The sequence below is a fragment of the Branchiostoma belcheri genome, unplaced genomic scaffold (genome assembly GCF_001625305.1).
Source record: "Branchiostoma belcheri isolate BF01 breed outbred unplaced genomic scaffold, Haploidv18h27 scaffold68, whole genome shotgun sequence".
NCBI classification, from domain to species: domain Eukaryota; kingdom Metazoa; phylum Chordata; class Leptocardii; order Amphioxiformes; family Branchiostomatidae; genus Branchiostoma; species Branchiostoma belcheri.
In genome coordinates, this window is record NW_017804331.1 from 683848 (window position 1) to 706895 (window position 23048).

The following is a 23048-nucleotide window of genomic DNA, read 5'->3' on the forward strand; positions in this document are numbered from 1 at the left end:
CAGCTGGCTATATTACACAGAACAACTTGTTACACTCAATCTTTGCACATTTAATTGCACATTCTGATGCCTTCTACAGGAATTCATTCTTTCGGAAGACCTACCATTTATTATGCTTTTAGGTTTCTTCCTGTTTTACTTGTATGTCTGTAGAGTTTTCGTATTATTTTAATGATGTATTGTACATGTGTTATATGGGTTTTTACCTGAAATAAAGAATAAAGAAAGAAAGAATTGCAACAGTTGTTTAAAGCTTTCTAGTGATGATGCCCCAACTGTGCTTGGTGGCAACGAGTTCCAGTCTACGATAGCTGTTGGAACATACAAGTTTTTGAGCACCTCAATTTTGCCAAAGTGCTATGCACAATACATGTACATGACAGCTTCCGCGCAGGTGCAGTACGTTCTGCAATGTGCTACTGCAGGAGAGGTCCTTATTCTGTACCTGTATCTGTATCTGTATAGCCGGTATAACCGCCCTTCGGCATAACACACCAGCTTCTGTACCTGTATAGCCGGTATAACTGCCCTTCGGCGTAACACACCAGCTCCTGTATCTGTATAGCTGGTATAACCAGCCTTTGGCGTAACACACCAGCTTTACAGGCACATGGTGCGACAGCAGCTGGCTACATTACATGCACCGATCGATGCATTACACCGAACCCTTGAACATCTAACTCTAAACATGGTTTAAAGCTATCTAATGACAATGCCCCTACTGCACTTGGTGAAAACAAGTTCCACTCTGTGATAGTTCTAGGAAAGAATGAATTCTTGAACACCTCAATCCTTGGTTGATAACTCTGGTACTTGAAGGCATGGCTATTTCTTCTCCTGGGCTGGTATTAGGTACTTATTAGTTGCAACGTCCACCTGTTTATTAGTCATTTTGTACATAATGTATAGTCTGGACATTTTTTCTAGCCTCACCTCTCCATGCCTGTGACCTGAACTCCCTCCTCCTCACTGATGCCGTACTTAAACGTGATCAGGTCAGGATGTCTCTTCTTGGACGTGATCTTCACAACTTCCGTCAGCGCGTGTCTCGACTGGATAAACGACATTCCTGCCGACGCAAGAATCGTAGTGAAAACAAAGGCACAATGGACCTATACCATTATTACGTCACAGTTTGTTTACCTGTTCTAAAGAACATTCTAGAACGGTCAGTTAAAGAATAAAGATCATTTCAAAGTTTTCAAAGTAAGGTATGTCTGATTTTTGCTGCGTCTAGTTGTGTTGACACAGCATCACATGCCGCATGGGTGATCTAGTTGTGACATTAGACGAAAGTAGTACTGTATTAAAAGCCTTATATTAGGCTAACGCTACAGGAACACACACCGCGCTATGCACCCCTGTACAATATAAACATCGATTGACCGGCATTCATTGCAGTAAACAAACTGTGACGTAATCATGGTATAGGTCCATTAGAGGCTATTTTGTACATTTCCGTGAATAATTTCATTGATGAGTTGGTAAATGATTGAATAGCAAAGTTTTTTTATCCACAACCACTTGTTTAGTTTTTTTATTCAATCGTGATTGTTGGAAATCACTTCATTTAATTATTTTGTGTGTGTTTCATTGTACTTAACCATGGCACATTGATGGCAAGAAGCAAATAAAGATCATTATAAATGCATGTTTGACAAAAATTATACTGACAGTCATTGAAACATCAGCTGCTCTTGTTAAAAAACTGGTTGTGAATTTACGAACATTCCTACCCTGCATTCTATTTTGTACATTGCTTCTAAATCTACATTGCTACAACCACCCAAAGGGACACAAAGATATCTACGTAGCCCGGTTCCCTCAATGTTGCACATATTGAACACCTTGAACTTATAGTAGATTATTTTTTTATAATAGCTGTATATGTTGTAATAGTGTTTTATCTTATGTTTGTTGTAATAGTTTTTAGCTATATCATGTAATTTGTAACTGATCTTGCAACGCCGTAATTTTAACATAAAAGTGCAATAAAAGTGCAATAATCTAGTGCAATATTTGATGCTTATGTTTAAGTTATGTACATGTTAAATATATTCTACCTGTGTATCCCATTGTAAAAGCTGCCCAATTCAGCCTGCAGGCTGCAATTAGCAACTTATATGTATGTTGTATGCATGTTCCTTTCGAAATAAACCAGTCTATATTCTAAATCTGACAGTGTAAAGTCGGCTCCTAAAACCAAAATATTACACAAAGCCTTGAAATTTTCCTGCACAAGATAAGATGTCCAAGGTTTTCAACTTCAACATTATCAAAACTTCTTTCTTACTCAGAAATCTTTCTATATGGGAAAAATTCAAGGGGTAACATTGAGAATCCACGTTCTCCTTATTGTTTATTGAAAACCAAAACCCATCGCAGCCTCGCGGCTGAATTGTGAGGTTTGTACACAAGTCGCACGCACGTTACAATTGCTAATATCTTATTACATTTAGAAAAATACGTTAAATTGAAATTACTACTTACAACATTTTAAGACCAAATACTAAAATTCACAGAATAATGTACATTTAAAAACATTTTTCATCATTCATAATCTTTAAAATAGATATATTTTGTAGCTGCGACATTTAAACGAGTTAGAAACAATTCTGAAAGAAAAAAACACATTCATTTGGATTCTATACTTGAAAGGGGCACGAAATAACAGATTATTACAAAGTCTCATTGTACAGTCTGACAGCGGTGTACAAAAATGATATTTTCTCACCTTTTCTGTCTGGATTGTCTCTCAAAACATACATGTGAGTGCTGGTGAGCAGCAGGTGGCTGGAAGGTGACAGAGAAAAAAGTCAACAACCTTCACAGCTACAATTCGCTTACCTTCTATGGCTATGCAGGGTTTTTTCTAAACGGGAATAAGGGCACTGTTCCCTCATGTAACCAGTCAGCTCCCTCATACCAATTTTCAAATTGAACCCTATGTGGCTACTCACACACTTAAAGATGTAAAAACAATACAACAATGCATTCTAGCATTACAAACTGTGATGCCCTTATTAGAAAATCCCCCCTCGGTTGCTTCGTTCCTTGCCATGATTGCGATCTGCTCCCTCATGCTAAATTTTTCTAGAAAAACCTCTGGCCTATGTATAAAATGTTTCTTAATACAATGTATGTTAAAACAAATTCTTTTGACAAGTACTAATCTGATATATCTAAGAAATAATATGGCAGTCTCTGTATTTTGAGGACAGCAGATGCACAGAAGGCATAGCTGGTATCTTTAGCTGATGGAAAGTTAACCAAATTACATGTATATAGCATGAAAGTTCATCTGTGTTGGTATATAACATTATGGTAACAGTTAAACTTTACGTAACCAACACCAAGTAAATTGGGACTTACCCCAAATTTTCGACTGACTCCGTCAGCCTTGTTCACGGAATGGACCCTTCTACTGCAGTTTCCGGGACGTGACGTCGGAAACACGTGGTTGCAGCAGAGGGTCATATGTGGCAGATAACCTATGACGCCCCCAGAGACAGGGTTGCCCCATAGGTTACCTGCCACGTATGACCCACGTGTTTCCGACGTCACGTCCCGGAAGCTGCAGTAGAAGGGTCCATTCCGTGAACAAGGCTGACGGAGTCGGGCGAAAATTTGGGGTAAGTCCCAATTTACTTGGTGTTGGTCACGTAAAGTTTAACTGTTATCATACATGTATATAGATTTATGATCCAGAAAAGCTTTAATTTGTACTGTTACAATTTCAATAAATCAAATCAATCAAACCTTGGCAGCAGGTGGCCTGACTCCTTGACCTCCTGACAGGGGAAGTGCTGAATGACGTCGGGTTTCTTCAGCCACGTGTCCAGGTTCACCACCTCATGTTCATCGTCTGACACGCTGAAGCTGTCCATCTCATCTGATGGCAGGAGAACATCATCATCAGGCCACACCAATTTAATTTCTTGGTTAACAGATTTTTCCAGAAAAATAAAGGAGCGGGCGAGGGGAAAAAAAACAGGCTTAGGCATCCTATTATGGCCCAAAATGGTACCATAGAAGCCATGAAGTCAACCCACCAGGATGCTTTAAAATTTAAGCAATGAATTTTGAACTTTTAATGATACCACTGCATTGAAAGTTGGACTAACTGTAACAATTAGGATGAAAAGGACTGTTTTCAACGGTTCAGGGCAAAATATGAGCATTTTGCAGTAACTGTTGATTCTGAATTTTTATTTTATTTGCAAATCAGAAAAAAATGAAGCAGGCGAATCCGTTAACCAAAAAATCAAATTGGTGTGGACTCAGTATAATAAAACACACTAGGACATCAGGTTATGAAGAGAATTAAACTGTCCACAGCACTTGGTCATAAGCTGATGAAGACTGAGTGATTCAGTCGAAAATTCCTAGCGAATTAATTTTCGTTTTTGAGCTGGAGAACAGTGGACTCTGAGAGAGAAGAGGATGACAGAGAACCCACCGTGGTCATCCTCTTCATCCCCGATACTGAAGACAGGTTTGACCCCGCGGTACGGCTTGCCCAGTTTGTCACTGCTGCTCACATGTCTGCAAAACACAGGGGGGGGGGAAGTTTGTTTAGACAGAAGTCATGTAGGAAAAAGTGTGTACTGTCACTAATGGAGGTCTTTGAAACAATAAACAATGAAAGGAACTAGCATCTAGCAGGCTTTAGAAGTGGCTGGAAAGAGTAGAAATTGGCCAAATATTTCAAAATTACTCCTTTCGTCTGGTATGTTTGATGACGAGATGGAAGTCTGGTCTTATGTTTCCTTAGTATGCTGAGCTACTCAAATGCTAGCACTAGTCTACTACAGACACTTAGAGGGGTGTTGCCCTGGTTAGTATTACTGATAATGCAACAACAAACACCCATAGTAAAATGTTGAACTTTATTCCAACGTACACAGAGATCAAATTTTCAACGACCACTGTCGCCTTCATCAGGATAGTTAATGACCAATCACTTCCAAACGTGAACTCGCGAGATTTACGGTTAGAGACACATGACCTTATGCACGCGAGACTTTATGGATGTGTGACGTCAGCAACTGATCAAACGTGCCAGGGAGTTTACGGTATATCGTCCACCGTCTCTATCTAGTGATCGCTGGAGTGCCTTTGATTTACTATGGTTACTACCAACACAGATGAACTTTCATGATAACAACAAACCCCCACCTCTCCACAGGCCCGGCCCCCTCGGCCAGTTTGTCCTTGATCTTGGAGAGTTGTTCCTTCATGGCGTCGGACTTGTGTCTCACGGCGCTTGACAGTTTGTTGATGAGAGACGCTCCCTGAGCCCCGGGTCTCTGCAAAACAGAGAACCATCGTTATGTTCACCGAACGAAAACATATTGTTTTGCTCCATTTCCTCTTCTTCAAACAAATAAGGTCAATGACCTGAACCACACGTCTGTCACCATGGTAACTAATGTTGGGTCAATAATAAGGAAAGTAGAAGATAACATATCCACCTTCCCAGACCTCGGTTGTTCATTCATTAGACACACACATGAGGTGGGTGTACATTAGTCACGACAGTGTTAGAAATGATTTCAGCACCAAGGACAGGGACTTGGTCTGACTGATATAAGGCACAGATACATGCATGGTGGTGACATCCGAACATCACTTCAACAACAGTTTCACACTAACATCACCAAAGTGATTTGATACATAGAATCCTCTCTACAAATTGTTGCGATACTTGCAACCACTGTTAAGCATACACTGAGGACAAAGCGCCATCAAGTAAAAGCGCAAAGGTTGTTTAATAAAGTACATTGCTATAATGTACCTTCTTACACAGGCAGGTAGTGATATAGATAATATATCTTATATCATACCCGGGCCGCGATAACATTCGATAACGTTCGATACCGTTAAGTACGGCCCAGTCCGGAACCCGTTATCGATCGCTTCCATGGCCTCCATAAAACGATTCAAACACGTACTGCCCTAACCACGTGTGCCCCTTTTGAAAATTCCAATACAGAATCCGGACGTTAGAATTGATGTTGTTGCATTTTAGGGTTTAGTGGCACCAACTTTTGGCTCATCTTGCATTGAAAGGCGTGTTTTCTTGGGTGGGTATGACATCCGATGCGCGGTCGGGCCGATACCTCGGGCGATACGGAATATTGTGTTCTATATTTACCCCGTCATGTTCCCCGTTGACGTCCTCCCCTGCTGTGGATACGATGCAGGTCCTGACTGAGAAGCTGGAGTCTCCCTTCTCTTCTCTCTTCACCAGTTCTGTGTGGAGCGCTGCAGAAATACAGAACCACACTTTCAGATAGTGATGCATACCGGTTCACTGGACTTGGATCCGGACTTGTAAGAATGTTTAGGTTCAAGTCCAAAAAAACCTTAAAGTCAAGAACCGAGTTCGGATTTATTACCATAAAAGACCATTTCACAGACCCCTTTCCTTTCCAAACCACTTAAAACCTTCCGTAGATTCTAAAATCTTTGCTGCAAAACGAAGAAAACATTGCCATCGGCCTCCATGTTATGTGGCCAAAGTTTCACCCAGACAACATTGCAAGGTTGCCAACATGCAATTTTGTATATGCCATGGGTTTAGGTCAGGACTTACAAGTCCGGAACTGAACCTAAACCTCTGGACTTGAATCCGGACCTGAACCTAAAATTGGGTTTAGGTATGCAGCACTAGTCTCAGAACTGGCAGCTGATTAACACAGCCTGGACAGAGCTTTCTTACATGTAGACTTACTAGGAGTCAATGAAAGTTTATTGAAAATACATGCATGTGCCTGAGGGCTAATTGCAAATACAAACAAAATGTATGAAAAAAAAGATACTGTCTGATAAGACAGACTATATACAACATACATGGTACTACATTTTGTTGGGTTTGGGAGACAAATTTACCCACTTCGTCTATGATATGTGAGTTCTTTGATTATAGTTTTGTAGTAATGTACAATGTACAAATGCCCACTCACTGATAAACAGTGTACCTATGATTTTAGAATAAGCTGAAGAACTGAAAACCCAAATTAAACCTTCCCTTAAACAAAGGTACATGCATGACTATAACACACATAGAAGGATGTGTGGAAAAAACTGCGGACTCAAATGGAGAGTCATATCTGGTACAAACAACAAACAGTATGAAAAAGAACAACCATAGAAGATACTTGCCATGGTAACCTCCTCTGGCTAAGCTGATGAAGGCTGTATGTCTCTGTAAAAAGAGAGGAGCCACCTAAAGTTGACTGAAAAAATCATTCTATCATAATAAATAGAATAGATGGCAAGGCATTCTTACAAGTAGCATCCAGTAAAATCCGTTCTGCTGATGTTATGTCCTTGATTTGCTTAACTGAGAGAGAGCATGCTTGTATGATAAAGTGAATTTTTGTGTTAATTCTATGGAGTCAATCTTTGTAAATACCAACAAAATTCATACCAGTATGTCTGCCGGTTGCATAATAAAAATCCAATTCACACCTGTAGGAAGTGTGCGACCACCATGTGCACATACCTGTAGGAAGTGTGCGACCACCATGTGCACGTACCTGTAGGAAGTGTGCGACCAGCATGTGCACATACCTGTAGGAAGTGTGCGACCACCATGTGCACGTACCTGTAGGAAGTGTGCGACCACCATGTGCACATACCTGTAGGAAGTGTGCGACCACCATGTGCACGTACCTGTAGGAAGTGTGCGACCAGCATGTGCACGTACCTGTAGGAAGTGTGCGACCACCATGTGCACGTACCTGTAGGAAGTCTGCGACCACCATGTGCACATACCTGCAGGAAGTGTGCGACCACCATGTGCACGTACCTGTAGGAAGTGTGCGACCACCATGTGCACGTACCTGTAGGAAGTGTGCGACCACCATGTGCACGTACTGGTCCTCTTCGTCCCTGCCGCTCCCCATGAAGCACAGATGCTCCCCTCCCGCCACCGACCCGGCCGCGATTGCTGTGCGCTGCGCGGAAAACAAGGCTTGCACAGCCAGGGCAAACTCCGTCGGAACCTGCAACATCTAAGGAAGAAAGAAAGAAAGGCCCATTCATTAAAACACATAGCAGCCATAGGCTGAATTGCATGTTTCAATACACATAATAGATTAAAAAGTACACTTAAAAATCTCAATCTGTATGCCGACACAAATTTTTGTCAGTTCAAAAAAAGGTTGGAACATTTCACCCTAAATTTGAAAAGCATCAGTACGTACGTACCAGATTGGCATCTAAATGGAAAGCAGTGGAAAGATGTCCTGTGTTGTATTGGTCGGCAGGCCTGCAGTCCACCACAAAGTAGTGTACACTGTCGCCCTGGAGAAAAAAAGCATACCAAACAGACAATGGTTTGATTAGGCCACACTGAACTAATTCTATGGATGACATAAAAAAAATTCTGCTAAACCACAGGAATACAAAGCTGGTATCGTGAATTTGCGGTGGTACATAGCGACTTTTACGACAAGCCGGCACATGCTGGGCCATTGCTTTTCACAGAATTTATGAGTCAGCACTGTACTGAGTTCTGGAGGTCTGTGGAGCTTCTGCAGCCTGGGTGCTGTGCTCCGTAGTTACCGCTGGCTCCCTATTGTCACTAGCTACCATGGATCAAAGCTGTGATGACACCCAGTCTCTAGTAGTGATGCATACCGGTTCACTGGACTTGGATCCGGACTTGTAAGAATGTTTAGGTTCAAGTCCAAAGAAACCTTAAAGTCAAGAACTGAGTCCGGACTTATTACCATAAAAGACCATTTCACATACCCCCTTTCTTTCCATACCACCTAAAACCCTCCGTAGATTGTAAAATCTTTGCTGCAAAATGAAGAAAACATTGCCATCTGGCATCATTAAGTGTCGGCCTCCATGTTATGTGGCCAAAGTTTCACCCAGACAACATTGCAAGGTTGCCAACATGCAATTTTGTATATGCCATGGGTTTAGGTCCGGACTTACAAGTCCGGAACTGAACCTAAACCTCTGGACTTGAATCCGGACCTGAACCTAAAATTGGGTTTAGGTATGCATCACTAGTCTCTAGTATGTGGAGACCAAAAAAAATCAGAAATCGGCCTTACATTTGTCTCCTCTGTGGCCTGCAGGAGCTCAGCTACTGACACAGGCAGGCACAGGGCCTGGGACAGCATTTCTTCTTCACTAGTGTCCTCTCTGGCTGTCAGGCTGCCTCCAAACATGTACTGGTAATCCTGGAACAACAACAACAACAACAAGGTTAGAAACAACGACACAGGCAGACACAGGGCCTGAGACAACATTTCTTCTTCACTGGTGTCCTCTCTGGCTGTTAGGCTGCCTCCAAACATGTACTGGTAATCCTGGGGAAAAAAATGTTAGACTCTTCTTAGTGGCAATATTCTGCAGTATATTTGATGAAATGGAACATTTGGAGATCTTTCTTGGACCTGTCAATTGGAAAACTTAATCTCCACTCATCCACCCGACCTTGCTGAAAATCAACCACATGGCCAAATATGCTTTTGAATCAAAGTAACGACATAGATAGATAGATAGACAGATAGAACAGCATCTGTCTGATTGACTGACTGATTGGTTGATAGATAGATAGATAGATAGATAGATAGATAGATAGATAGATTGAACAGCATGTCTGACAGACAGACAGGTAGGTAGGTAGGTAGGTAGGTAGATTGAACAGCATCTGTCTGATTGATTGACTGATTGGTTGATAGATAGATAGATTTTTATTTTATTTCATTTCATTTCATTTCATTTCATTTCATTCCATTCCATTCCATTCCATTCCATTCCATTCCATTCTATTCTATTCTATTTTTTATTGAAATTGCAACAATGCAATACACGCGGAGCTAAGGCAGCTGTTGCTGGTGTTGTGTCCCACACATAGAAACGAATACTGGACAGACAATACTCATTTTCACTTGAGTCTAGTGGGGAAAGTCGTGTAAAGTGCCTTTCCCAAGGGCACAAGATCGGTGGCGTGTCAGGACTCGAACCCGGGACCTCTTGATTCCGAGTCGCGCACGCTGCCGTTGCGCCACACGACCCCACATAGATAGATAGATAGATAGATAGATAGATAGATTGACTGACTGACTGATTGATTGGTTGGTTGATTGATTGATTGATTGATTGATTGATTGATTGATAGAACAGTATCTGTTTTTGACCTCTCATCCTGGTCATTAATCCTTACTCCACTTGGTGTGCCTGTTTTGACCTTAGTCTCAAGAAAATGTACCCCACAAGTACAAGTGTCTTGATTACAAGAATGTCTCACCTTTCTGAAAGACTGTGGGGTTCTTGAGGAGTAGTAGAGAGCCAGCGCACAGAAATCCTCAATGTCTTCCGCCTCCAGTTGGGCTGGAAACACTTTTAGGGTGTCTGCAGAAAACACAAAATTAATCAATGTAGCTCAGAATTTTTTTTTAGTGCCTTCCAGTATGTTAGAAATGCCTTTTAGGGTATCCACAAAAAGCACAGTCAAGATTAATCAATATAGCACAGATATCACATATCTCCAGTTTCATGTTTAATAGCTTGGTTAGCACACAGTGTTGGAAAATGTATATAACTCCATATCATATATAATAGTAGCACACAAGACACTTATTATAGTAACAACTACAACTCATGTATTGACACGTTTTACATTTAACGGCTACAACTTTGTTAAAAAAAGGTTTCTTTCAGCCTTGCACGCAAAATATACCAGTTACAAATATAATTTTGCATACAAAGCTAAGAGAAACTTTTCTTTAGCATTGAGATATTTTGCCCAAATAAAGTATTAAGAGCATGGATGAATCAGTACACGTACCTACAATAACCTGCTTATCTTCATTTTCCATGGGAAGAATCTGCTCTCTGCAAGTGAAAAGTACTAGTGATTGGTTTATTGAAAAGAACAAAGAACATATCAGACTTGCAGTAAAAACTGAATTGTGCTGATATTTACAACTTATAGGATTATACAATACTAGTAGATATAAGAGGGCAACTTACACTTGTAATATACTAAATTTATAAAAACTATCGTCGTCGTCATATTATCATAGCAATATAAGTAAACCAATATAATTTCTCACGAGTAAGATCACTACTGTCGTTCTACATTAAAATGACTGAAAGTCTTTGAAGTTTTAAAAGTTAGTCTGGTACGAGCGCTAAGGATATGTACAGTTGTAAGAATTCGATTTGACACAATAAACAATCAATAGTACTGAAATTAGGGTCCAGCCCGATTAAAAATTGAGTTAAGAAGTAAAGTTGCTTCATAAATGACATCATTTATTCAGAAGGCTTTAAAACATTAGAGTAGCTACCAATGGAAAATGCTTTGGCTGGATAGATTTGGACATTGTCAGTGTGAAGTGTCACCATGGTAACTGGTGCTGTAGCGGACACCCTGTGGTGTTGGGTTACATTATGTAGCGAGTTGAAGGGGCTGGTCACTATATAAATGAATGTCACTATATAATATATGTATATATATGAATGTATTTGAGTAAGAATAAACAGAGCTGTAGTGTTGTCAACACAGATGAACTTCCATGATGAAGCGAGCAGTTGATGTCACACTTTAAAGAAGCCACGTGACAAGCCTCACTGGGTCAGTCTACTGAGGAAGACCAGAGTGACTGGTCGAAAGCTCTAGGTGAGAGAACTTTTTGTGTTGGATCTAAAGTTTTAACTCTTAACATGCAACTACATGTACCAACACAGATGAACTGTCATGTTAATGAGAGCAGTAGTTTGTTTGGCTGGACCATGTGATTAGGTAAACATTATGCAGTGTTTGGCAAAAGTTACCTTTCCAGTTTCAAACTGTACTTACTCAAGACTCAGACTCAAGAATTACTTATTGATCATACGCAGTAAACTTTAAGTACAAGCTACTGAATTGCGAATCAAATTGAATGTACATTTCATTTCAAAAACCTAAAAGTTTATACCATTGCACATAATGAAGTTAAAATACAGAAACATTAGGAAGAATACAGGGAACACAATAATTGCACATACTATTACCTACAAAGTGTTAAAAAATTACGACTAGAAGAACGGTTAAAAGGTATGAGTTAGCTCATGATATACAAATATGTCAAATGGCTTGTCTGGTACATGCCCAAACTTGAACTGTACTTACTTGGCGTTGACCAGTATGACCAGTGCGAGGAAGAAGAGGAAGAAAGGGTCAGCCTGCTGTAAGTACAGGTCCCACATGGGCTGCACAACACTCAGCTCACACGGACTCGCAAACAGGCTCTGGATCTGCAGGGGAAGGAACAGGGGAAGACCAGCATGAAAGTTCATCTGAGTTGGTAAATTACATTATGAAAAACTTAAACTTTTCTCCAACTCAAAATTTGACTCACCAGATATTTTCGACTGAATCACGTGTCCACAGCATTTGGGTCAGATAGCTGAGGAAGACTGAGTGATTCAGTGGAAAATTTCTGGTGAGTCAAATTTTGAGTTGGAGAAAAGTTTAAGTTTTTCATAGGGGAAGACCATTTTATCTGTTAGAACAGAAACTCCAATCATGATCTCTGTCTAATAATTATGAGATCCCAAATGGCGTCTGTTAATAGAGAACTTTCAGGACTTTTCAACTTGGATTCATGTCACTTTAGATCAATGGATTGACTTGAAATTTGGGATTCAAATGGTTTTAACTGACAACACATCAGTGTTTTTTTGCAGATCTGTCCAAAGAATGATGATAGAGAATGAAGACCTTACCCACATAAGCGCGTACGTATCTGCTGATATCCTTACCCACATAAGCACGTACGTATCTGCTGATATCCTTACCCACATAAGCGCGTACGTATCTGCTGATATCCTTACCCACATAAGCGCGTACGTATCTGCTGAATCCTTACCCACATAAGCGCGTACGTATCTGCTGATATCCTTATCCACATAAGCGCGTACGTATCTGCTGATATCCTTATCCACATAAGCGCGTACGTATCTGCTGATATCCTTACCCACATAAGTGCGCACGTATATACTGATATCCTTACCCACATAAGCGCGTACGTATCTGCTGAATCCTTACCCACATAAGCGCATACGTATCTGCTGATATCCTTACCCACATAAGTGCGTACGTATCTGCTGATATCCTTACCCACATAAGCGCGTACGTATCTGCTGATATCCTTACCCACATAAGCGCGTACGTATCTGCTGATATCCTCTTGGTGTCGAGGAAGTTGCAGAGTTCAGGATCCTGGTACAGCAGCAGGAGGCGGAACAGGTGGAATGGCTTCCCGTCGACTTTACAGTCCCTGGAAAATAAAGGAGCAGTGGTTAACTTCTTATTTGTTTGTTTGTTAATTTTATTTCAGAAGGGAAAACATACCCTACTGCCATTTTCTCCCAACACTAAACAACAAGATTTCACAATGCAAGATTTACAAAAAAATAAGTAAACTTGCTAAATACCAGGGTCTGTGTTTTGTTAGAAACAGGAGAATGAATGACCTGTACAAGGCATGAACATTGCCTGATAGACATAGAAACATCAGCAAGTGAGATACGGTACAGGTCATGTAAGAAGAAAAATCCCTATATGCCATGTACTACCAACCTGATGAAATTATTTTTGGATAAACTATTATGTTTCCAAAGGGATTTTGCTGATGCTACATACAATGTACCTCTCCTCTCTGTCTCAGTAATGACTGAGTATGTATTTAATCAGACTGTGGAAAGCTGTGCGACACCATTTATGAAAGCTTGCAGGTTAGAAATCATGCCAGGACATGGTTACTGATGTACTTTCTTCATAACTTAGCTAGTTCAAGTTATTTACCTTGGGATATATTTGGTCATGATGGCGTAGAAGCAGTTGTAGAGGTCCTGTCTGGGAAGTTAATTAGTTAGTTAACATAAGTCAAGTCAAGTAACTAGTTAGTTAACTAGTTAGTTAATTAGCTAGTTAGAGCTTACCTTGGGATATATTTGGTCATGATGGCGTAGAAGCAGTTGTACAGGTCCTGTCTGGGAAGTTAATTAGTTAGTTAACAAGTTACTTAACTAGTTAATTAGTTAGTTAATTAGCTAGTAAGTGCTTACCTCGGAATGTATTTGGTCATGATGGCGTAGAAGCAGTTGTAGAGGTCCTGTCTGGGAAGTTAATTAGTTAGTTAACAAGTTACTTAACTAGTTAATTAGTTAGTTAATTAGCTAGTTAGTGCTTACCTCGGAATGTATTTGGTCATGATGGCGTAGAAGCAGTTGTAGAGGTCCTGTCTGGGAAGTTAATTAGTTAGTTAACTAGTTAATTAGTTAGTTAATTAATAATTTAGTGCTTACCTCGGGATGTATTTGGTCATGATGGCGTAGAAGCAGTTGTACAGGTCCTTTCTGAGAAGTTAATTAGCTAGTTAATTAGTTAGCTAGTTAGTTAACTAGTTAGTTAATTAGTTAGTTAGAGCTTACCTTGGGATATATTTGGTCATGATGGTGTAGAAGCAGTTGTAGAGGTCCTGTCTGGGAAGTTAATTAGCTAGTTAATTAGTTAATTAAATAGTTAACTAGTTAATTAGTTAGTTAATTAGCTAGTTAGTGCTTACCTCGGGATGTATTTGGTCATGATGGCGTAGAAGCAGTTGTACAGGTCCTGTCTGGGCAGCCGGAGGGGGATGAGAGGCGCGAGAACGTCGACCCAGCCGTTCCCGGAGGCGTACTGAAGACTGCGAGATTTGGCGTAGAACGTCAGAACGGACTCCATGTCGCTCAGGATGGCCAGCTGGTCCTCCGCCAGGTCCTCATACTTCTCTATTTAATACAGACGTTGTTTTAGTTAATTATCAGGGATACCTAAGATAGCAAATAAAGGATAAGAGGTATCATTCCAACGAAAGGCCACACGTGGGACAACCAATTCGTCCCATATCACTAACTTACTTGGAGTGATGCAACATCAAGTGAATGAATACCTCAGTGAATACTTTCATCAGGTTGGTGATTGATTGAATATCAAAGTTCTTTATGGATGATCTGAACCTGATCGAAACAAGACTTGCTGCACATCCACCTACACTACAGGGCGATCTTGACAACCTCTCTACGTGGACAGAAACCAACAGAATGAAACTGAACCCGGGAAAGTGTAAGGCAATGCAAGTCTGCTTTGTCCGGATTCCTCCTCCTCCTCCTGTTCTCACCATTGGCGGCCATGAACTTGAAGTTGTCAGTATCGCCAAGTGCTTAGGAGTAACCTTTCAGTCAGATCTGAAGTGGGACATGCACGTCCTGGAAATGTGTAAAAAGGGGAACCAAAGGCTGTATCTCCTATGTAGGCTGAGGCAGTTTCACCTACCAACACACGACTTGGTTACTGTTTACACAAGTTTCGTAAGGCCGGTCCTGGAGTATGCAACACCCCTGTGGCACCCAGGCTTAACGTCCAGTCAACGGAGGAAGATAGAGAACATCCAAGTGCGGGCAACTAAGATCATCCTCGGCAACACCTTTCACAGTTACTCTGCAGCATGTGAAGCACTACAACTCCAGAAACTCGAAGACCGACGTGTCTCTCTGTGCCTGAAGTTTGCCCAGAAGCTGTACAAGTCTGAACAGTACAGACATTGGTTTCCTCGACTTCGGGGAGAGATCAGTGGGAGGGAAACAAGACAGAACAAAAAACTAGACCAATTGCCAGCACGCACAGCAAGATATGCGAAAAGCCCGTTGCCTTACCTCGTCCAGCTTTTAAACAGCACTCTGTAATGTAATCCTGTAATGTACATGCCGTTATATATTTGATTTTAATCTAGTACTTTCAATGAGGTTGGTATTTTAACTTTTAGTGTTGCATTGTAAAAATGTAATGATTTTATTGCCACAATATGTTTTTATACAATGTACGGGACATGTAATTCAGCCTTCGGGCTGTGAGGTGTTTCAAATAAAACCCGCATTATCATTATTTATTTGCAATGATTAAGATACACTATAAATACTGTCTTACCGAGCAGACTGAGGCAGTCCTGCCTGAGAACCTCCTGTTGGGGCAGGTCGAACACGCCGTCCCAGGATTCCATGGAGTCTCCCTTCCCAGCAACATTCAGGCAGATCTGATGGGAAAATAATAACAATAATAAATGGTTTTTATTGTCCAAACAGTATACGGCTGAATTGATGCAAGGTATTACATAATAATCAATACAAATCACAACAATTACAACATTCAAATAATACACAGGATACACATATTTGTTCCACAATTTTTTCGTGGAACTGTCGCAAGGGTCTATACGGCAGCCATTCGGCGCCACAAGGTGACCTCAATACGACTTTCCCCAACCGAAGTTAGGTACCCATTCACACCTGGGTGGAGTGAGGAAATTTGTGTAAAGTGCCTTTCCCAAGGGCACAACGTCGGGGCGCATGTCCAGACATGTCCCGGGTACGACTCGGAATCGAACCCGGGTCTCCCGGTTCATAGTCGAACGCTCTAACCACTACAACATCCGACGCCGATTTTAGAATGTTTTAGCTGTTGTATTCATTGATGTGATAAGTTTTTGTACTGTATCTAACTATGCAGATATAATCATATATGTAGGATTTTATGCTAACTATCTATTTGTAATAATACTCAACATATTTCATGCACTTCATTGTGACATGCCAGTCGATACATCTGAATGTTCAACATGTTAAAACTTAAAATTCCAGCCTTCCAGGAGTCTTCTTAGACAAAAATAAGACCTACTGAGATTGGAATCTCAGTAGGTCTTACTCTTAGAATATCATCCTACCAGTTGCAACTACAAGTACCAATTAACAGGGCAAACTGTTCAACATATTTCTATTCATTTATTTCTTCAACATTGTGACACAACAATTAAAGGTGTGCACTACGCAGCGAGGATGCTGATTTAAAGTTGTTTTAAACATGTTTTATCTTAAAGTTCCAGGAGCCTTTTTTTAAATTAAAATAAGTGATATTGGTATTCAGATTAATAATATTATCCCACCAGTTGCAACCAGCTTGGCAGACTATGATGAATGAATTGCCAAACGTGATCCATCATAGAAATTTCAGACAAGGTTGTTAATGTTAACTCCCTCAAGGTTTTCTGTACAGACGAGGTGACTCCGTGCAGGTATTGATTTAATCTTCCTAACTACCGGTACGTTTGAGTCCTGTGAGATCCGTTCCCTCCGAAGAACCTGAATAATCTAATTAAGAGGAAACACTAGGCATGTTACAGAATAGGCAAATCTTCCCTTGTGGTCTGCATATGTATGTTGCATATCATAACATCCTACGGCACACCCTATACCATGCATGATAATGGGGGAAGTGCTTGTAACTAGTGATGCATACCTAAACTCAATTTTAGGTTCAAGTCCGGATTCAAGTCCAGAGGTTTAGGTTCAGTTCTGGACTTCTAAGTCCAGACCTAAGCCCATGGCATATACAAAATTGCATGTTGGCAACCTTGCAATGTTGTCTGGGTGAAACTTTGGCCACATAACATGGAGGCTGACACTTGACGATGCCCGATGGCAATCTTTTCTTCATTTTGCAGCAAAGATTTTGCAATCTACGGAAGGTTTTACTTTTAGGTGGTTTGGAAAGAAAAGGGGTATGTGAAATGGTCTTTTATGGTAATAAGTCCGGACTCGGTTCTTGACTTTTAGGTTTTTTTGGACTTGAACCTAAACATTCCTACAAGTCCGGATCCAAGTCCAGTGAACCGGTATGCAGCACTACTTGTAACATAGACCAAGACTTAGTGTTCATGGCTGTCATACTGTATCATATGCAACCATGTGAAGAAAAAACATACATGTATACGACACCTGTAGATTTGTACTAGTGTCAACAGAATGTTTACCCATTTTCTAGCTAAACATTATCTTATTTTTCTGACAAAGGCAATACAAAGCTTGTTACTGTACACCCCAAGACGTCCAACCCTTGCATGACAGGGAACAACGGACGCTAAGCCGTGCAGTGAGTGAGTGAGTGTATTGTAGCTATCAGTATCACAGAGCCTGACATATACAGTAGTGACAAACAGTTTAGTTAAATATTTACTTACGTCTAGATCTTCTTCTGACAAAGGCAGCGGACTGTTACTGTACACTCCTGTCACTAAGCTATCAGTTTTGGTGTCAAACCCAAGCCTGAGCCTGACATAAACAGTTTATAGCAGTGACAAACAGTTCCATGCTCTCACCTTCCACACCGCGGGTCTGAGTTCCTCGGGAACCTGCCTCCCTTTGCAGATGTTTCTGATGATGCCGATGTCACAGCTGCCTTCTAACACAGCTGTCTCCAACTCCACCTGCCTGGGGAGCAAACCGAGAGGTGCGTGAACATGGTGTAATATAGCTAACTATCGTAGAAAAAATAACAGAAGGCAGTACGTCAGCAGATGTCAGCATCTGTGCAGATGTTCCTGATGTCACAGCTGCCCTCTAACACAGCTGTCTCCAACTCCACCTGCCTGGGGAGCAAACCGAGAGGTGCATGAACATGGTGTAATACAGGTAACTATCGTAGAAAAAATAACAGAAGGCAGCATGTCAGCAGAACAAACTGCGCCTGTACAGATGTTCCTGATAATGGCGATGTCACAGCTGCTTTTTAACACAGCTGTCTCCAACTCCACCTGCCTGGGAAAAACACAGTGGGGACAGGGGTAGTGATGCATACCGGTTCACTGGACTTGGATCCGGACTTGTAAGATTATGTTTAGGTTCAAGTCCAAAAAAACCTAAAAGTCAAGAACCGACTCCGGACTTATTACCATAAAAGACCATTTTACATACCCCTTTTCTTTCCAAACCACCTAAAACCTTCCGTAGATTGTAAAATCTTTGCTGCAAAACAAAGAAAACATTGCCATCGGGCATCGTCAAGTACTGGCCTCCATGTTATGTGACCAAAGTTTCACCCAGACAACATTGCAAGGTTGCCAACATGCAATTTTGTATATGCCATGGGTTTAGGTCCGGACTTACAAGTCCGGAACTGAACCTAAATCTCTGGACTTGAATCCGGACCTGAACCTAAAATTGGGTTTAGGTATGCATCACTAGACAACGGTGCGCTAAAAGACATGGTGAAAAAAGAAAAAGGTAGCAAGACAACAGAACATATTGCGTCTGTGTGTAACCTGGATGTTTCACGTTTTTATTTGTTGAATGTTTGGTCAACGTAGCATCAGAAATTTGCCTGTTGCAGATGATATCTTTCCTGGCACAACATTTGAAAACTATAGACGTATAGACGAGATGTAATCTCATAGTCATGAATATGTGAGATGTTCTGCTGAAGTGCTATCCACAATACAATCCAGTTTCGCCCAGGCATTAAGTAAATTCTGCTGACATGCTACATGAGTCTCTTATTACATATATTGTACATACAAAATTTACAAATGTCATATTGAGTAACAAGTGACAACCTCAGTCCTTGGTAGGGACATTCTTGCTGTGTCTACTATATCCAGTTCATGTCATGCACATAATTTATGGCCGACAAATGTGACACAGACACTTAATAAGTTACATTTTCATTTCGATTCCACAATGGGCACCTGATCCAGGCACTGCAAGAATATAAAGTATTCCTCTCGTAAACAGGTAACCAAATTTCATAGGTTAGAAATGTCAAACTGATATTAGTAATAACACATAATTAAGTCAAACATATCATAGATATTGCAAACAACATAATCTATAGTATATATGCTTTTGTATTTACAAGATCAAGTTGTGTTAACAGTCAGTGATCATGCATATTGTTATAATAACAATGTTCATGTATGATATTACTTAAGTTTTATGAGTATTTGATAGATTGTTCTAACGTCAAACTTTGTTGTTTCTAGGTAATTTGTGTGTATAATGATGTGGGTTTTATCGAATTGTTTTATTAATGTCAATTTGTTCCTTCCAAATGTTAAGAATTTAAATTGTACAGGGCATAATTTAGCCAATGGCTACAAGTTCTTGTTTGTTTTCACAAATTAACCATTTTATTGATTGATTGGTTGGTTGGTTAATTGATATGTCACGACCACGTGTGCCTGACGTTTGTCAGTACGACCACGAGACGACCCAGTCGCTCCTTGTTTATCGTGTTTACCCAAAGTTAGTGTACAAATATCCCTACAGCTGTCGTACTAGCTACTATCCAAGGGGCGGGGGGAGGGGGGCACAGCAACCAGGCTTGTTTTTCACTACCGTCACGACGTAAGGACCTTCTTAATGTTGCCAACGTCAAACGGCATCTTTAAGTGCGACGGAGCGTTTAAGAATCCCCCAAACAGTACACCTTGAGCGAGCTACAAGAAGTCAGAACCAAGAGAGTCCGTCTTTATAACTTACCAGTCTTCCGACTCTAGCTCCTGTTCCTCAACTTCCGCCATCTTGGTGTGACGTGTCCGACGCAAACATTCGCCAATAAATGACGTTATCTCTATTGTGCAAATTTCGTTCCAACGTTCAGGTAAACATTTGGACAGATGATCTGATGTGACGTTGTGAATTCGCAACGATAGGCACGATATCGGGGGTAAAACTAGACTTCCGTGTCCACCTCTCACTTTTTCAAAACAGGTATTAATGGTGACGTCATATTAGTAGTATACGGCGCACAACATGTCTGATGTTTGAAGGAGGCTAACGTTAATGTGTGTAAAACATACCAGTAATTCATATATGCGCAAATTCTTGATATCTTACGTTTTTTATACTCAGTGCAAATCTTTATGTTTGCATTGTACAGATTTTATTCACATTAACATTAATACTTTTCATCTTTCTGCAAAATAATTTGCCTTATATTCTCATTCTGCATTTTTCAAACTGAACATCTAGCTATTTTTCCAATTAATTAATTAATCAATCAATCAATTAATCAATTTTCAGCCTCATCAAATCAGTAGTAATGAGTAGTGCTATAGCTATTTATCATATAGGCGGTGATGTTGACCAATCAGAAGGCTCCATTCCACATTCTTTATGTCGCGGTAATGTCGCAAATAGAGTCAAAATCGGGTATTCATTCATCCCAATCCATACATTAAACAAAATGAATAATCACTCGCATATGACCTCAGGTGACCCAATAGAACAGGGCTCTACTTCTAAAAAATCCAAAAATAACTTATTTGTTGTGTTCCGATGACCTCGGGTGACTCCCATAAGAACCTGCGCTCACTTGGTGGCTTTATTCGGTGGTTATAGCAACTGACAAGGCTTTATCACACCATATTCACCTCGGGGCGGGACATTAATCCTTAAATATTAAATGGGCATCACCATTATGATGGGACATCACAATACACTGTCTGATTCACCATCACATTGTAGACATTGTTGATGTTCAAGAATAAAGTGTTCAGCACCAGGGACAGGTCTGCTCCGATGGGTAGATAGTGTGTACTGTCTATGTACATCACTATAACATCTCACCTCTGACAGACCTTGTATTTTGATTTATGACTTCACTGTTATGTTTAATTACTACAGTAATCTACGTTCTTCTTCTTGAATACGCGGAGACTTTTGAGTCCTACTACCTAGCTGATTCAGGACTAGATACGGTTCTGGATACAATAAATAGGCAACGCTTCTTTGAATCGACAATAAATGTAAAGTATTAAGCTTACGGCAAAAACGTAGTGTGTGAGCGCCATCGGTTTGTAATCAATTGTCTGGCCGGTTTGCAAGTACAAATCATTGGACTCGGCTGAATGGGAAGAACTGAAAAAGGGGGGATGTGAGATGAATAGGAAAAACTGAAAAAGTAGTTCGCTTTTTTTTACGAATTTTCATTCGATGAAGGCCCTATTAACTGTTAATCAGTAATGAGTCCTGACCCGACAAGTGTACGGGTAGCCTGACTAAAACCGCGCTCCTGGCGGCCGCCTAGTCTCCACCAGACTCCTTTGCAGGCTGAAGAAGTAGTAGAAATCGCCGGTGCACGGCAAACTGGACCCTCTATGGCCGGCCAACTCCCCTGGCCAGCTACCTTCTTTTTAGGCCGATTTCTACTATCATTCAGCTTGCAAAAGAGTCTAGTCTCTAGATCTGGTGGAGACTAGCGGCCACCCGTCCCAAAGGTTGTCACCCCCCCCCCTTTTTGAGGGGGGGGGTGTCATTAACTCCCGGCCGAGAGCTTAGGGTAACATGTTAGGGTAACATTGACCTTGGCACAGGACTGAGGATAAAGTGAGGTTGCAGCATTCAAACTTGCCGCCTCGCCGCACACGCGGTTGGAAGTCTGTACTACAAGCCGCCGGACTCTATATGGCCGGCTACCTTATCTGGCTAATTATGTTTTTTTTTCGCCCGCCCGCTCCATTATTCTTCTTCAAAAATCCGTTAACCAAGAAATCAAATTGGTGTGGCCGTACATTGTAGGTATTGCTGATGCTTAACAATAAAGAGTCTTCATAACTTGTCAGATTACCAGCAGTTTATTTAAGTTAACAATGTGCAGCAATATGAATAATTATCATTTCTAATACTTGTTGACTTGTTACATCCAAAAGGTCATCATATCAAGAATTACATTCGTATGATTGGGTTCACATAACATTACATGAAGCACAATAAAAATTTTTTCGAAGTTTGAACAGTGGTGACAATATGTAGAAATAAAAAACATGGACAAAACTTTTGATACCTCTATAGAGACATACTTCTTCATGTACACTTCTGACTTTAGTTTGTGCATCTAGATAGATCTTTGTGCCTACCTACATATGCATCTAGATACATGTATGAGGGCCCGCATGCTCTTTTTGTAAGGCGTATTCAGGCCTTTTTAGTCTTTGTAATCCGTAGGCAGCCTCCCCAAAAATCAACGTAATTCGTAATCAGTCATTAGCCGTAAGGTGTAATTGTTCGTAATCAACTGTGAGAATTTAAGGTAATTCGTAATCGGCGGTGAAAATTTTGCGTAATTCATATCACTTCCCTGCCATGCAGGCCCTCATGTATCTGCCATTCAGTATTTGGTCACTACCCTTTACACACTAAATAATGCTGCTCTGTCT

At 40.7% G+C, this 23048-nt stretch overlaps 1 protein-coding gene across 7 annotated transcripts in view; it reads right to left on the minus strand.

Annotated features, from left to right (window-relative positions):
• LOC109484063 (TBC1 domain family member 23-like) overlaps positions 1-20628 on the minus strand; it is a 24657-nt gene extending 4029 nt beyond the window's left edge. The window contains exons 1-18 of one of the 7 annotated variants that reach the window (XM_019787264.1): positions 20371-20628; positions 18213-18324; positions 15989-16094; positions 14589-14793; positions 13175-13298; positions 12149-12273; positions 10820-10866; positions 10280-10383; positions 9078-9335; positions 8218-8313; positions 7851-8021; positions 7168-7210; positions 6158-6267; positions 5179-5309; positions 4460-4545; positions 3760-3892; positions 2735-2793; positions 934-1069 (exon numbers count right to left, since the gene is read on the minus strand). In XM_019787264.1, the coding sequence (XP_019642823.1) occupies positions 934-1069; positions 2735-2793; positions 3760-3892; positions 4460-4545; positions 5179-5309; positions 6158-6267; positions 7168-7210; positions 7851-8021; positions 8218-8313; positions 9078-9335; positions 10280-10383; positions 10820-10866; positions 12149-12273; positions 13175-13298; positions 14589-14793; positions 15989-16094; positions 18213-18324; positions 20371-20411 (2087 nt within the window). In that variant the 5' untranslated portion in view covers positions 20412-20628. Of the gene's footprint in view, positions 1-933; positions 1070-2734; positions 2794-3759; positions 3893-4459; positions 4546-5178; positions 5310-6157; positions 6268-7167; positions 7211-7850; positions 8022-8217; positions 8314-9077; positions 9336-10279; positions 10384-10819; positions 10867-12148; positions 12274-12744; positions 12898-13174; positions 13299-13825; positions 13879-13962; positions 14013-14328; positions 14404-14588; positions 14794-15988; positions 16095-18212; positions 18325-20370 lie in introns of those variants that run through there. The other 6 variants (XM_019787266.1, XM_019787265.1, XM_019787267.1 and 3 more) reach the window with 6 other exon arrangements.
• Positions 20629-23048: the final 2420 nt, after the last annotated feature.